A 16,117-nucleotide genomic window follows, 5' to 3' on the forward strand; every position below is an offset into this window, starting at 1 on the left:
TTTACCAACTTCAACAGTAAAATGAGAAAATTACTGAGAGTATAAAATTATAATTACTTAGTGAGCACACGTATAAATAAACTCTAGGATTCATTCATTGTTGTCTGAAACAACATAATGCGGCTGCGGATGCTATTTGCGGTACCATAGGTTATACTATGATGTGATCGTAATTTAATACTATGCTTGGGAGGAAGATAAAACTAAATTTAAATCAAACAAACATATTGCTAAAAGTATAAACTTCTCATGGGTGAAATCCCTTGTTACACATCCAAAAACGTAACCATCATATAGTTCGATTCAATAGTTGAAGTTTAAAAATCCAGTGTATGGGAAAATTTTCTCCGTTGGAGCTCTGTTAAGAAGAGAAAATTTGAACCTTGAGTTATGTATATCCCAGTAAAGTCCAATTTCATGACTTTCTGGTGTTAACTAAAATTTATGTAAACGGTATATAAATATAACTTTCCATATATATATACGTATATATATGTATATTTTTTGACCTCAGCATTTTCTTCTGCATCAATCTTTTCTTTCCATCTCACTGAAGATAAACCCTAGAATTTGATTTTGAATCGGTCGAAAACAGCTAAGGTGATAATCTTAACTCCTTATAATCTTCTCTTTGTTCTTTTATACTTGGCTTAGATTTGTATTTTGACTTAAAAATAGTCGTTCACTTCGAAAGGCTTGCTTAAATCTGTTCCGTTCTTCTTTCTATTATATTCTTTTTTTTGTGTGTTTTAATTTGCTGTGAATTTGATTCAGAATCGAAGCTGCATTCGTTTATTATTTGTCTGTGGCTCTGTTGTGCTTGTTGTGTTTGTTATTATTAGATTATTGAATTGGCAAAAAATTAGCGGTTAGTTAGTTAGTACAACTTGATGCAAGTTTTAATGGAGGAATTTCAGTTTAGATCTTTACTAACTGAATTCCAATATTATTTTTGTTTTTAGAAAATTACTTGGATGATAGCCTTGTTAGTTGATTAAGACTTTGAATTTCTGCGATAATCAATGTTCAATGCTTAACTATCCTGTGGATGTTGGTAATGGAAACTTTTGGTTCTATAATTTGTGATATGTAACTGAGAGGCATCTGTTGTTGTGTGCTTGAAGGGGGCGGATTGATGGCGCTTGTTTCTAGGGCAGGCTCATCGTATTGTTTCCATACTGATATAACACATAGCAGAACCAGGCAGAATGTGGCCTTTGGTGTCGTGAACAACGTTGAGGCTCCTATAGTGAAGGAAAAATCTTTCAGTTTTTCTTCATTATCATGCAACAATGTGAATATAGCACAGAAGTTCCCTTTAGGAACGCTGGGATTTCAAGGCAAAAGAAGGAATAGTGTGATTGTTGCAGCAAGCCCTCCCACAGATGATGCTGTGGTTGCTATGGAACCCTTAACGAAAGAGGATCTTGTTGGATACCTTGCATCTGGATGTAAGCCCAAGGAAAATTGGAGGTAAGAGTTCCCCTTCTTTGTTTTGTGGATTATAGTACTTTTTAAGCTCTTTTATTCTTCTTAAAGATGAATTTATCATTTTATCTTGTCCATTTTATGCTTTTAAACTTGTATATTACCAGTCTCATACATGATATTTTAAGAACCCTTTGATGCCTTCATAACTTGTTGCTATCAATAGCTAGCCATATTCGGTCCTTGATATGCATTTTAGTATTTGTATTGGATCCAGTTCTAGTTTAAATCTTTCCATTAGCAAACTGGTCCTCTTTCTATATTTATACTTGTTGGCTAATGCAAGTATTTGGTTTACTCAGGATAGGTACAGAGCATGAAAAATTTGGTTTCGAGATCAAAACTCTGCGACCTATGAAATATGAACAAATTGCAGAATTGCTGAATTGTATTTCAGAGAGATTTGATTGGAATAAAGTAATGGAAGGTGATAAAATTATTGGACTTAAACAGGTAAGCTGAGTCTCTTATGGTGGTTCATTATGTTATTAATGGCAATGCTTAGCAATTCTATTTAGAAGAGACTTTGCATTACATGCTACCTCGTTCTTGTTTCTTCTTATTTGCATATGCAATTTTTTGCTAAATCTTTATTTTTTCTAGTTAGGGGAAGCAAAGCATATCATTGGAACCTGGAGGGCAGTTTGAGCTCAGTGGTGCGCCTCTTGAAACTTTACATCAAACATGTGCCGAGGTCAATTCACACCTCTATCAGGTTTGTTAAAGAGAAAATAATAGTCTAATGCATGCAAACTTTTAACTAAGTTCTACATTCTTAAGAAATTGCATGCAGAAGTAGCATCTATCAAGAATTTGTACTATTTATAAGGTGAAGACTCATACTGTCTAAAGAGAATGTGCTTTTGTGATAACTTCTAAATCATCTAGATTACATTTGTGGAACACACTTCAAACTTGCCGGCATGTAACCACTTCTAAAAGTATTATCTTGTTATCTGCCTTTCTGTTAATTTCTTTGTTCAAGTACCCTTAACCTTTCCAGTTTCACTTCATAATATATCATGCCTCTATTACCCTGTTATAGGTTAAAGCTGTTGCAGAAGAAATGGAAATTGGATTCTTAGGGATTGGCTTCCAGCCCAAATTGGCAATAAAAGACATTCCTGTCATGCCTAAGGTATAACTGAGTACTTTTTATGATTTTAAATTTAATAAAAGGTAGAAATCACATTTTGTTTTTTGGATGTAGTAAACGTTGTGTTTTTTCTCATCTTTTTTTTTTCACTTTTTCAATACCTGATCTTTGCTATTGCAATTTTATCATCTTATCATCATTTTATTGTAGTCTGACATAGTTCTTTTGCTCAGGGAAGATATGAGATAATGAGAAATTACATGCCTAAAGTTGGCTCACTTGGTCTTGATATGATGTTTAGGACATGCACGGTTCAGGTAAGTGAATTTTACATTTCCAATTATCCAGCCTTTCTGCAGAAGATCCTTCTAACAATTTTCGACCTCTATGATTTTCTATAATAGGTAAATCTGGACTTCTCTTCAGAAGCTGACATGATCAGGAAATTTCGTGCTGGTCTTGCTTTGCAACCTGTGAGAACATTAATACTTTGTTTTCCGCTGAAAATCTTTGCTTTGCTTTTCTTCTAACTAGTCAAACAAATGAAACAGATAGCAACAGCTTTATTTGCAAATTCTCCCTTTACAGAAGGAAAGCCAAATGGTTACCTTAGCATGAGAAGGTATTGTAATCTTTTACTATAAATTCATATTTCCTTATTCTTCGTGTTCACCCTTTTACTGATTTTTCTATGAAAAATGAATTTGAACAGTCAAATCTGGACTGATACTGATAAGGACCGAACAGGCATGCTTCCATTTGTATTTGACAACTCCTTTGGGTAAGCTTTCTTTGTGTTGCAATACTATGAAAATTTGGATCCATTTGTCATAAACCATCCCTTGTGTCGAGAATTTCATGATGGTATATTTGCTGCAGGTTTGAGCAGTATGTTGACTATGCTCTTGATGTTCCAATGTATTTTGTTTATCGGAAAAAGAAGTACATTGACTGCACTGGAATGACATTCAGGGTTTCCTTCTATCCTTGATATATATGTCGAAACGATTTTTTTCTTAAATTTGAAAAAGTGAGATTTAAAAACCACATGAATTCTTAATTATCCTCTTTCAAATTATTTTTAATTTAAAAAACAAATGCGGTTTAAAAGGCCTCTCGTTTCGAAAAATTTTGGATTTTCTTTATGTTAAGTTAATCGATCGATGGAATTAGCCAAGAGGGGGTGAATTGGCAATTAAAAATTCGGTGGAAGCTTTTGCAGAAAATTGAAAAGATTTGCACAGCGATTTAGAGTGGTTCGACTTTCTCAATCAAAGTCTACGTCCACTACCTTAGCTATCCACACTAAGGATTTTTCAACAAATTCACTAATTTGTTCTTTCTTTTGAGGCCAAAGAGATGACCTTACAATACCCTCAAGAATATACCTCAATTCTTGAGAACACTCTTTTCCCAAAGAGAATATTACAAATTTGCAAACTTACAAGGAAAATCTCACAAGGTAAGATGTTTGCACAATTCTAGAACAAGAAAAGAACACCCAAAGATAATTACAAATGAGCACAAATGGTGTTCTTGAAAGCAAAATGAATATTGAAAGAAAAATTTGCTTGATTTGCACAAACTTGGTGTTTGATGCTTTCTCTCTTGTTTCTCTATAATTTCTTGTTGATCAAGGGCTTCAGAACTTGTTTAAATACACCTTGAATCACTTCTAAACGTTGGGGATGATTAGTGAAGATCATATAGCCGTTTAAGTGTGAAAGCAATTAATTTTTTCTAGGTGGAGCGTCTCATGCATCGATGCATGATCAAGGATGCATCGGTGCATTCGTGTAAAATTCAAATATTTTGACCGTTGGGACACTTAGTGCATCGGTGCACTAAGGATGCATCGATGCATAAAATGCATTCGATGTTTGAAAAATAGCCTGATGCATGGATAATGCATCGGTGCATGCCTTTGAATAACTGATTTAAGGCTTGATTTTGGTTCAAAATTCCATCGGCGAAGAATTGAGAGGTATTCAAATTCAAGTTTTATCATAGCTTGTAGAGAATGAATACGCTCTTCCCTAATACGATAGGATTGGAAGGAGTTCATGTACCTAGAGTACAATTCATCCCTACGGTTTTCAGGCATGTTAAAACTAGTACTAATGAGGGATGAAGGAATATTGGAAGGATTTTGAGGTCTAGGAGCGGGAGGACGGTTTTGGTGAGACCGACTCGAGGATGACCTAGGGCGTTTGGGATTAGAGATGGTTAGGGAAATCGGAAAAGAAATATCACCTGCAATTTAAAAACACATGTATGCACAAAAATCAATCCCAAAACTCAAATGGGTCCTCAATAATTCAAAGTTCTCTAACATAATCCTAATGGGCAAAGTTTTGAAAACTATTTTAAAATAATATCATAATATGTATAGTTTTCATGAAAACAACACAATTAAATCAAAACTATCACTTAATTTTAATTTTTTTTTTAAATTCGAAATTTTAATTTTGAAAAATTATGTGTTTTTGATGAAATTCGTTGTAGAAACTAGTTTAGAATCATCATATAACCAATGCCCGATAATTATTTCAAACTAGAACTAATCTAAACGAGTCCTAAGTTCAAAAATTAATAAAATAGAGTTTTTGAAAAATTACCTTGAAAAATTCGGATTGAGGGGAATGTGGAGATGTTTTGAGCGATTTAATGATTGTAGCAGGTTTGTAGGATAAAAATCTTGAAGAATCCGATGATTTCCCGAAGATTTTGAGCAAAAATAGAGATTTGAGGGAGAGGGGGACGAATGGCCGTGTGTTTAGTGTTTTAGGTTTTGAGAAAAAATGAAGAAGATGAAGCATTTTAACCTAAAACCCGACGGATGCATCGGTGCATGGTCTTATGCATCGATGCATATTCAATGCATGCATCGGTGCATCATGCGGATGCATCGATGCACATTCAAAGGGATGTATCGATGCATTGTTAAGTGCATCGGTGCATTAAGTACAAAAATGTCAAAAGAAAAATATGTTTCAAACGCTTAAAAATGCTAAATTAATAGGCTCTAGTGGTGTTGGCAACTCATATATCAAAAATTAATTATGTTCAATCAATTAAATTAATCTTTAAACATTATTTGAACATAAAATTAATTTTCACTGAGAATCATAAACTCCCCCTAACTAATAGCAAGAATGCAATCAAAAATTATTATTATAAGCATTTTTCAGTATTTATTAAAAGTGCTAAATTATTTTAAACACTAAGTGAAGATAGGTCAGTTAAACCTAATTCTCTTCTAAGTGTCCAAAACATTTCCTTGTCTAAAGGTTTTGTAAAGATATCCGCTAATTGATGCAAAGTATCAACATATTCTAGAACTACATCTTCCTTAGTGACATGGTCTCTAATGAAGTGATGTCTTATTTCAATGTGCTTAGTTCTAGAGTGTTGGATGGGATTTTTAGTGAGACAAATAGCACTAGTATTGTCACACTTGATAGGAATGGTACCTACTTCAATTTCATAATCAAAAAGTTGTTGTTTCATCCATAAAACTTGTGCACAACAACTACCGGCTGAAATGTATTCCGCTTCAGTGGTAGATAATGCAACACAATTTTGCTTCTTTGAAAACCAAGAAATCAGCATATTTCCAATGAATTGACAAGTACTGGAGGTGCTTTTCCTATCTAATTTGCATCTTCCATAATCCGCATCAGAAAAGGCATGCAAGCTAAAGCTAGAGTCTCTAGGATACCAAAGTCCTAAACTAGGAGTGTCCTTAAGGTATCTAAAGATTCTCTTAACAGCTAGTAAATGTGATTCCTTAGGACATGATTGAAATCTAGCACATAAGCAAACACTAAACATAATGTTCGGTCTATTTGCAGTTAGATAAAGCAAATAGCCAATCATTAACCTATATAATTTAACATCTACACATTTACCTCCTTCATCTAAGTCAAGCTTTGTTGAAGAGCTCATTGGAATGTCATGAGGTTTCCCATTTTCCAGTCCAAACTTCTTGAGCATATCTTTGACGTACTTAGCTTGATTAATGAAGATGTCATCTTTTCTTTGCTTGATTTGGAGTCCCAATAAAAATGAGAGCTCCCCCATCATGCTCATCTCAAACTCACTTTGCATTAGTTTAGAAAATTCTTGGCAAAGAACATCATTAGTAGAACCAAATATTATATCATCAACATAAATTTGAACTACTAATAAATCTTTACCTTTATGCTTTAAAAACAATGTAGTGTCAACCTTTCCTTTTGAAAAACCTTTTTCAATTAAAAAATTTGACAATCTTTCATACCAAGCTCTAGGAGCTTGTTTTAAACCATAAAGAGCTTTTGTCAATTTAAGAACATGATCTGGAAATTTTGAATCTTCAAAACTTGGAGGTTGTTCCACATACACTTCTTCTTTTATAAAACCATTTAAAAATGCACTTTTAACATCCATTTGATATAATTTAAATTCATGAAAACATGCAAATGCTAATAACATTCTAATTGCTTCCATCCTAGCTACGGGAGCGTATGTTTCATCATAGTCTATGCCCTCTTCTTGAGTATACCCTTAAGCAACAAGTCTAGCATTGTTTCTCACTATATTACCACTCTCATCAAGCTTATTCCTAAATACCCATCTAGTACCTACAGTAGATTTATTACTAGGCCTTTCAACTAATGTCCATACTTTACTTCTCTCAAATTGATTTAACTCGTCTTGCATAGTCATAATCCAATGTTCATCATTTAATGCTTCTTTAATATTCTTAGGCTCTATGCATGAGATAAATGCAACATAATTACAAATATTTCTAAGAGAATATCGAGTTGTTACCCCTTTTGATGGATCACCTATAATTTCACCATCCTTGACATAGTTATACTCTCTTGGATAAGATACTTCCATTTCTTCAATGGTTGGATTCTCAAGAGGATCATGAGTTTCCTCATTTTTCGTTTCTTCCTTTGATGATGGTTCTCCAATTTCATGTCTAACGTCATTTGTATTTATAACACCTACATCATCATTCACACAAGAATCCTTCCCCGGAAGGGGATTATCATCGAAAACAACATGTATAGACTCTTCTATAACTAAAGTTCTTTTATTAAATACACGATAGGCTTTAGAATTTAAGGAATAACCCAGAAAAATTCCTTCATCACTTTTAGCATCAAATTTGCCAAGGTTTTCTTTACCGTTGTTTAAAACAAAACATTTACATCCAAAAATATGAAAATAACTAATGTTAGACTTTTTATTTTTGAAAATTTCATATGGAGTTTTCTTTAAAATTGGCCTAATCATTACTCGATTTACAACATAACAAGCGGTATTTGTGGCTTCCGCCCAAAAATATTTTGGCAAATTATTTTCACAAAGCATGGTTCTAGCCATTTCTTCTAAAGTTCGATTTTTCCTCTCAACAACTCCATTTTGTTGAGGGGTTCTAGGTGCTGAAAAATTATGACTAATACCATTAGAATTACAAAATTTAATAAATCCAATATTTTCAAATTCAGTGCCATGATCACTCCTAACACTAGTTATAGAGTAACCCTTTTCATTTTGGATTATTTTTGAAAATGTGATGAACTGTTCTAATGCTTCATCTTTAGTACTTAAAAATAGAACTCAAGTATATCTAGAATAGTCATCTACCAAGACAAATGCATATTGTTTTCCACCCAAGCTAGTAGTCCTAGTTGGCCCAAAAAGATCTACATAGATCAATTGTAATACTCTACTAGTTGATACGTCATTAATGGATTTAAAAGAAACACACTTTTGTTTTCCTTTAGCACAAGCATCACAGATTTTATCATTATCAAATTTAAGCTTAGGCAACCCTCGAACTAAATCACCTTGAATTAACCGTTGCAAAACACTCATACTAGCATGTCCTAGTCTCCTATGCCATAACCAACTATCATGTTCATCTTTAGCAACTAGGCATAAATTAGTCATATCAAAAGAATCTAAATGCACCATGTAAATGTTTCCTATTCTATGACCAACAAGCATAATCCGATTAGATGCAATGTCAATGACTTTACAACTATTAATTTCAAATAAGACATTGAATCCTTTATCGCATAATTGACTAATACTCAATAGATTATGCTTTAATCCATTCACATATAAAACATTCTTAATTTGTATGGAAGATGTATTACCTATTGTACCAATACCTTCAATGTGACCTTTTGAATTGTCTCCAAAAGTCACTTCTCCTCCATTTTTGGCGTTAAGCTTAATGAACCGGCTTTTGTCTCCGGCCATATGTCTTGAGCATCCACTATCAAGGTACCATGAATTTGAATTTGTTTCCCGTGCCTTGTAGCAATGCTCCTTTCCCTACAAACATAGATTAAATTTTGATTTTTGGTACCCAAATTCTTTTGGGTCCATATTCATTAGTTTCCAAAATCCTAGTCCCCTTAGGTATCCATTTGTGTAGGATATTTTTATCTTTAGTAGTAATTAGTTCTTTAGGAACCCACATACTTCTAACGATTTTTCCATTAGAGGTTCTTTGGAGACCTCTATGATTGTAGTTTCTAAAACTTTTTCTAACAAAGTTGGATTTTGAATTTCCACCTTTTTCAAAATGTTTTGTTCCAACTTTATCAAAAAGAAGTTTTAAGATCATCAATTTTCTTTTGATGATCATCATTGATCTTTGAAAGTAAATTTTGCAAATCTAAATTTTTCTTTTCAAACTCTTCTAGTTTGATTTGTAAGTCTTTGATTTTACTTTCAAGATCGTTGCTGGTTTTGGATACGAGTTTGTTTTCATTTTTCAATTTTGAAACATCATTTTTATGTTTTAAAAATAATTTCTCATAATCCGAAGCCAACCCATTATATTCCTCTAATAACTCATCATAGGATAAATCATCAAAATCGGATGAGTTAGAGGTTACCTTAGAATCTTCCCCAAATGCGATCAAGCACAAGTTCTACTTCTTGTTCCTCTTCATCGGAACTTTCTTCATCGCTCCATGTAGCCACATGAGCCTTGTGCTTATTCTTTGATTGACCCTTTTTCTTCAATTGTGGACAATCATATTTAACATGCCCTGGCTTTTTGCATTCGTAGCAAATGATTGGGTCCTTCTCTTTCGGTTCATTTTTGAGGCCTTCATTTCGTTTGAATTTTCTTCCTCGATAAGGTCTCATCATTTTTCTGAACCGTTTGGCAAACAATGCCATTTCCTCGTCATCGTCATCGTTATTCGAATCACTCTCATCTTTTGTGGATTTGAGAGCAACTCCAATGTTTTTCTTCTTCTCCTTCTCCTTTGGTGTCTCGTCAATTTTGTCGAGGTCCACCTCATCTTCGAGCATCATTTCATGAGTGAGGAGTGATCCAATTAGCTCTTCAAGAGTTAAGGACGTTAAGTCCTTAGACTCGATGATTGTCGTTTTCTTTGATTGCCACGATTTTGGGAGGGAGTAGACTAACTTCCTCACAAGCTTTTCATTTGAAATGATCTCTCCATATGATTTGAGACCATTGACAATCGTTGAAAATCTATCCGTCATAGCTTTGATATCTTCATTTGGTTTCATCCTGAAATTTTCATAGCTATGCGTTAGAATACTAATTTTAGATTTCTTTACCTCATCGGTACCTTCATGAGTGACTTGAAGTTTGTCCCATATTTCTTTGGCGGTTGTACACGATGAAACTCTTCCGTATTCATCTGGTCCAAGAGCACAAAAAATGATATGGATGGCTTTGGAGTTGAGCTGGAACATTCTTGTCTCCCCTTCACTCCACAACCTTGGATGAGTGAGAGGTTTGATGTATCATTCTTCTACAGCATTCCATGCTCCCATGTCACTTGCTTGAATGAAGTACATCATTCTATTCTTCCAATAGGCATAGTTAGCTCCATTGAAGAAAAGAGCCTTGTTGACGGGCATCGAATCGAGACCGGAGTCGAAGTTTGAAGCGGAGGCCATTGATGACTTTGATAATCGATATAACTCTTCCCGAATCGACTCAAGAGGCGATTAAACCTTCAAATGAGTTAGACTCTGATACTAATTGTTGAGTTAATCGATCGACGGAATTAGCCAAGAGGGGGTGAATTGGCAATTAAAAATTCGGTGGAAGCTTTTGCAGAAAATTGAAAAGATTTGCACAGCGATTTAGAGTGGTTCGACTTTCTCAATCAAAGTCTACGTCCACTACCTTAGCTATCCACACTAAGGATTTTCCAACAAATTCACTAATTTGTTCTTTCTTTTGAGGCCAAAGAGATAACCTTACAATACCATCAAGAATATACCCCAATTCTTGAGAACACTCTTTTCCCAAAGAGAAGATTACAAATTTGCAAACTTACAAGGAAAACCTCACAAGGTAAGATGTTTGCACAATTCTAGAACAAGAAAATAACACTAAAAAATAATTACAAATGAGCACAAATGGTGTTCTTGAAAACAAAATGAATATTGAAAGGAAAATTGGCTTGATTTGCACAAACTTGGTGTTTGATGCTTTCTCTCTTGTTTCTCTATAATTTCTTGTTGATCAAGGGCTTCAGAACTTGTTTAAATACACCTTGAATCACTTCTGAACGTTGGGGATGATTAGTGAAGATCATATAGCCGTTTAAGTGTGAAAGCAATTAATTTTTCTAGGTGGAGCGTCTCATGCATCGATGCATGATCAAGGATGCATCGGTGCATTCGTGTAAAATTCAAATATTTTGACCGTTGGGACACTTAGTGCATCGGTGCACTAAGGATGCATCGATGCATAAAATGCATTCGATGTTTGAAAAATAGCCTGATGCATCGATGCATGGATAATGCATCGGTGCATGCCTTTGAATAACTGATTTAAGGCTTGATTTTGGTTCAAAATACTTTGTGAAAATTGTTTCAAAAATAGTTTAAGTACAAATCACAATTTTTACACATTTAGTAAGGATTAAAATTGATCTTGAAAAACTTGGAGTAATAATTTGATATTCGATTAATTGAATCGAATATAATTTGTAAAATCATTTGTAAAATCTTAAAATTCATTTAACTTAATTTGTTATATCGAAATATCAAAAAAAAAATGTTTTCAACACTTTACGATCGAAAAAATACAGTTCAAAGAGTCGCCACCAATATTTGATTAGGGTGTGATTGAGCACCCAAAAATGTTTGTTATTTTAAAAAAAATTAATTTTAATTAAAACAACAAATTAGGGTCTGTGTTACCAAAATCCAAGTTCGGGAGTCGGTTACGTGCGGGGAAGGATTAGCACCCCCACAACGCCCTAAATCGGTACCTCGTCGATTAATTAAAGTCTTTGCAATGAACTTTACAAATTCAAACTTAATTTGATTTTTGATCCCATAAAACAAAGATGTAAATTTAAAAACATTCAAAAGCACCCAAATAAATTAAATTAAAATTATCAAGTCGTTTTAGAAAGATAAAGAATGTTCGATTATTTAAAAATATCGAGACCAGATCTTAAAAGCTATAACAACCTTTTCTCGATAAATTTAAATAAACGAACATTTCCTTTTCTTTCGTTCCCAAATTTTAGGTAACGAATCAATTTTTTTGTTTCACTTTTGGGATATACTTTTATTTTAAAATCATTGAAAGCGGACCTCAAATCAGTTATGACTGCCCACTTAAAACGATTTTAAATTAAAAATATATTACCCTTAATCTAATTATGTAATATGTTGAGTTATGCAAATAAGGCTATCATGTAAATTGTGAAAAAAATATCATGCTAAAATCAATTAAACAAAAAAAAACATACAATGTGACATACAAAAATTATATACATACATTTTAAAATTAAAAGTTATAAATTATGCACATTAACATATTATATATACAAATGTGACTTAAATAACAAAACAAAAACATGACATGCTAAACTATAAATTTAAAATATATATATATATATATACATTGAAAATGACTAAATTAAATAAATGTAAAATTCAACATACAAATCAAAAAAAAATTAGGGACTTAAATAAAAACACGCATAAATATAGAGGATTTAACATAAATAATCTAAAAAATTACAACTAAAATTACAATTGGGAAAACAACGAAATCAGGACAATTATAAAATGGTAGAATTCAAAAGCAGTCTTAAAGGTGACTAAAGTGTAAATAAAAGCTAAACATGTGTGGACCAAATACTAATTTTACTTTAAAGTTACAATGGCTAAACACTAATTAATCCTAAAATGTTAATATAAAACTTAAGTAAAACTTAAACCTAAGCTAAACTGAACTCTGCCTCTCCTCACGTTTCCTCTTCACTATCCCTTTCTTCTCCGATCGTTCTTCTTCACCAACCTCACGACCACCGCTCAACGGTGACCAGAGAAACTGAAACTAATCCTAAACCAACATCCACGCCCCGGTTTTCCCTCTAGATCACAAACCCGAAACTAAGAGCTCGCTAAATTGACCTCCAGAAGACAAAAAAAACAGTTTGTATGTCTCTCGAAACCAACCACTATCGCTCGCCTCTAGACACTTTGACTCGCACTACGCTGGCGACCTACGACAAGGAATCAACGATGAGGTAAAATATCTCACTTTTCCTACTGTTTTTTTTTACACACCACATGCCAACGATCCCTGAATTCTAAGGTTGACGAGGAGGTTGAACCCCAACATTTACTCCGACGAAACTACCCTACATCAACGAAGGGACCATCCACCATATACAGAAATAAACTTCCCTCATTCTAAAGAATCTGCTATGTTGTAAACGGACGACTAAGTAAGTTACGACTAGTGCCAATTTCGATCGAGACCCAAAACAGACATAAATAAAATGGAACTAGTTTATATCTTTATTCCTATTTGTTTTAGAACATATGATGTTTATTATTTAGAAGCATAAATAATAATAATAACCTGTTGATGGGCTGCTAGTGTTGCTTTAGAAACTCACTGCTTGTGCTAGTATTGCTCTTAAATTGCGTAGGTGATATTGTGCTTTGTGCCAGTATTGCTCTTGAATTGCAATGGTGATATTGTTGAAAAATGAATGATGTGTTGCCTTTTACATTGCTTCCTTCCGCTCCCTAAAATGGATTTTTAACACTGCTTTTACACTATTTTTTTCCATAGTTTTGAATCAGGTAGTAGAACTCTTTTCACTTTTTTTTCTCTTCTTTTCTACAGTTGTTGATATCTCCCAATAAAAACCGACCCTCTTTTTTGATAGTTTCCAGTGGTTAAAACCCCCTCAAAACTGACCCCCACTCTCTATCTAGTGGTTAATTTTAACTACTAAAAACTGACCCCAATTTCTCTCATCTTTAGCATGCCGCTGCTGTCCATCGGGCTTGAGATGGACCTCCATCTGGTTTGGGCTCATCTGGGCTCTCATTGCTTCGGGTCTGCTCCGACTTGGCCCCGGATAAATCGAGCATCTACAATATAGTCTTGTAAATTGAGGTTCTTTTGTAGCCTGTCTTTTTCACTCATGTATTCATGCAGCCGTATTGCCCCACATTCTTTTCCATAAAATCTAGATAACTCTTTTACCTAAATTTTTTTTCCTGTCTTGGTAACACTGTTCATGTTTTAGGATTTTATGGCTGGAAATCTTCCATGTATTCCTGGTGAACTGCCAAACCTTAATGACTGGGAAAATCACTTGACAACTATATTTCCAGAAGTAATTGCTTAATTTAACATGATCTTCTTAAACTTCGTACTTTCCCTATGATTTTATGTTATTTAAGCCATGTGATTCTTCCCATTCAGGTTCGACTGAAGAGGTACTTAGAGATGAGGGGAGCTGATGGAGGGCCTTGGAGGAGGTTATGTGCCCTGCCAGCATTTTGGGTAATTGGCCCTTTTGATGTGCTCATGCATAATCCCTTTGTTTGCGAATTATTTTGTAGTACTTTCTATTGAAAATCAGTATTTTGACAGTATTGTACAAGTTTGAACACAAATACACAATCAAGGCTAGGTAGGTTGGCTGAACTTGAATAACATTATTCTGTGTTTCCGGCTTCTGTTGGTCCACATTGATAAAGCTGTTGAGTGGGCATGTGTTATGTTCTTTTAATTTTAGCTGTTAGGTGTACTTAATAAACTGTTTGTTGAGTTTTCGAGCATCACTTCTTCAACATTGCTATTACAGCCATGTAGCTGACCCTTAAAGGCTAAGTTTCATGTTACGTAATTTCGATTTAACAGTTCTTGTTCGTGCCTATATTAATGACTTGTTTTTACATTTTCATCTTTCTTATGATTAATAATCTTCTTGTACAACTTGTGGAATACTTGCTGAAATTAAAATTCAAGGGTTCGTCATGTTAAGTTTCTTTCGGTTTTCAGGTAGGTTTATTATATGATGAGGCCTCGCTCCAGAGTGTCCTAGACATGACTGCTGACTGGACTCCCGAAGAAAGACAAATGTTGAGAAACAAGGTAATTAAAACAATTTCCTAGCGAATAAATTTGCATGCCCCTTTTGTAGTGCTAAGGCTGCTAGTCTAAGTTAAAGATCTATTTGGTAGGTTCCAAAGACTGGTCTTAAGACGCCATTTCGAGATGGGCTTCTGCAGCGAGTTGCTGAAAATGTTCTCAAGTTGGCAAAGGTATCATAGGACATGTCCTCGTTTTTTCGTTTTTATATAAATCCTAGATTGCTCATTATTACCATTTCTGCTGATGCAATGCTTTTTCAACTCAATTAATTATCCATGTAGGATGGCTTGGAAAGAAGAGGCTTCAAGGAATCTGGATTCTTGAATGCCATGGCAGAGGTGGTTCAAACAGGTACACAGCTGAGATTTTGTCTAATGTTTACATTTTTCCTAATTACTAAGCTTAACATAAATAGAAACATAAAAAGAGAAAAATCTGAAAGCGTTTGAACCAATTAAACCTTGGTAGCGCCCATTGTTAGTTTCTAAATATTAAGCTAATTTCTTATTCAAGCGACAATGACAAGATACGAACCAAAGTTAAACTACCTGCCTTTCTGAATGATCTTTTCGTGTTGCTTCGATTATTTTTCATTTAAAACACTCGTGTATGAAAATAGTGTTCGGCATAGCTATAACGATTTAATCCTCGAAATGTAATATGATTTTATCTCCGTCTCTTCACTTGATGGCAGGTGTGACACCAGCGGAGAAGCTTTTGGAATTGTATAACGGGAAATGGGGACAATCTGTTGACCCTGTTTTTGAAGAACTACTTTATTGAAATGAATTGGGAATCAAATTCTTAAAACGGTGTGCTCTTCATGCATCATCTAAGTTAACTGCGGATGATCGATACACATAAAACTTGCTTGCTTCTGTGAATTTTGTAGAGGAATAAACGATGATGCATTTGACTGAATGTATTACAAACTTTGTTCCAAATCCATGGTTTAACCCATGACGTATATGGTAATGTCATTGTTGCTGCTGTTTCACATAATATCTTAATGTGGAAATTACATGCTTTGCTTGGATAATGATACTATCTAATTAGAGGGTGACCAATTCCTCTTAACTGTTTGATAACAAAAATGAAAAATTAGC

The 16,117-nt window shown here is 34.0% G+C and overlaps 1 protein-coding gene across 1 annotated transcript; it reads left to right on the forward strand.

Moving 5' to 3' along the window:
• The first annotated feature begins 1,120 nt into the window (after window positions 1–1,120).
• On the forward strand, window positions 1,121–15,956 carry LOC120202610 (glutamate--cysteine ligase, chloroplastic-like). Its single transcript, XM_039203022.1, has 15 exons — window positions 1,121–1,473; window positions 1,791–1,941; window positions 2,096–2,203; window positions 2,534–2,626; window positions 2,818–2,901; window positions 2,989–3,057; window positions 3,136–3,206; window positions 3,297–3,365; window positions 3,464–3,557; window positions 14,158–14,247; window positions 14,337–14,417; window positions 14,919–15,011; window positions 15,101–15,181; window positions 15,293–15,362; window positions 15,706–15,956. Exons 1-15 carry the CDS (start codon window positions 1,136–1,138, stop codon window positions 15,792–15,794), a joined length of 1,581 nt encoding a protein of 526 aa, XP_039058953.1. The 5' UTR covers window positions 1,121–1,135; the 3' UTR covers window positions 15,795–15,956.
• Window positions 15,957–16,117: the final 161 nt, after the last annotated feature.

This window comes from Hibiscus syriacus, unplaced genomic scaffold, assembly GCF_006381635.1.
Source record: "Hibiscus syriacus cultivar Baekdansim isolate YM2019G1 unplaced genomic scaffold, ASM638163v2 tig00008957_pilon, whole genome shotgun sequence".
Taxonomy (NCBI): Eukaryota; Viridiplantae; Streptophyta; class Magnoliopsida; order Malvales; family Malvaceae; genus Hibiscus; species Hibiscus syriacus.

Coding starts and splice junctions, on each gene's coding strand:
- LOC120202610 (XM_039203022.1), top strand. CDS start 1,136: ATGGCGCTTGTTTCTAGGGCAGGCTCATCGTATTGTTTCCATACTGAT. Junction 2,902..2,988: donor TTAGGACATGCACGGTTCAG/GTAAGTGAATTT, acceptor TTTCTATAATAG/GTAAATCTGGACTTCTCTTC. Junction 3,366..3,463: donor GTATTTGACAACTCCTTTGG/GTAAGCTTTCTT, acceptor TATTTGCTGCAG/GTTTGAGCAGTATGTTGACT.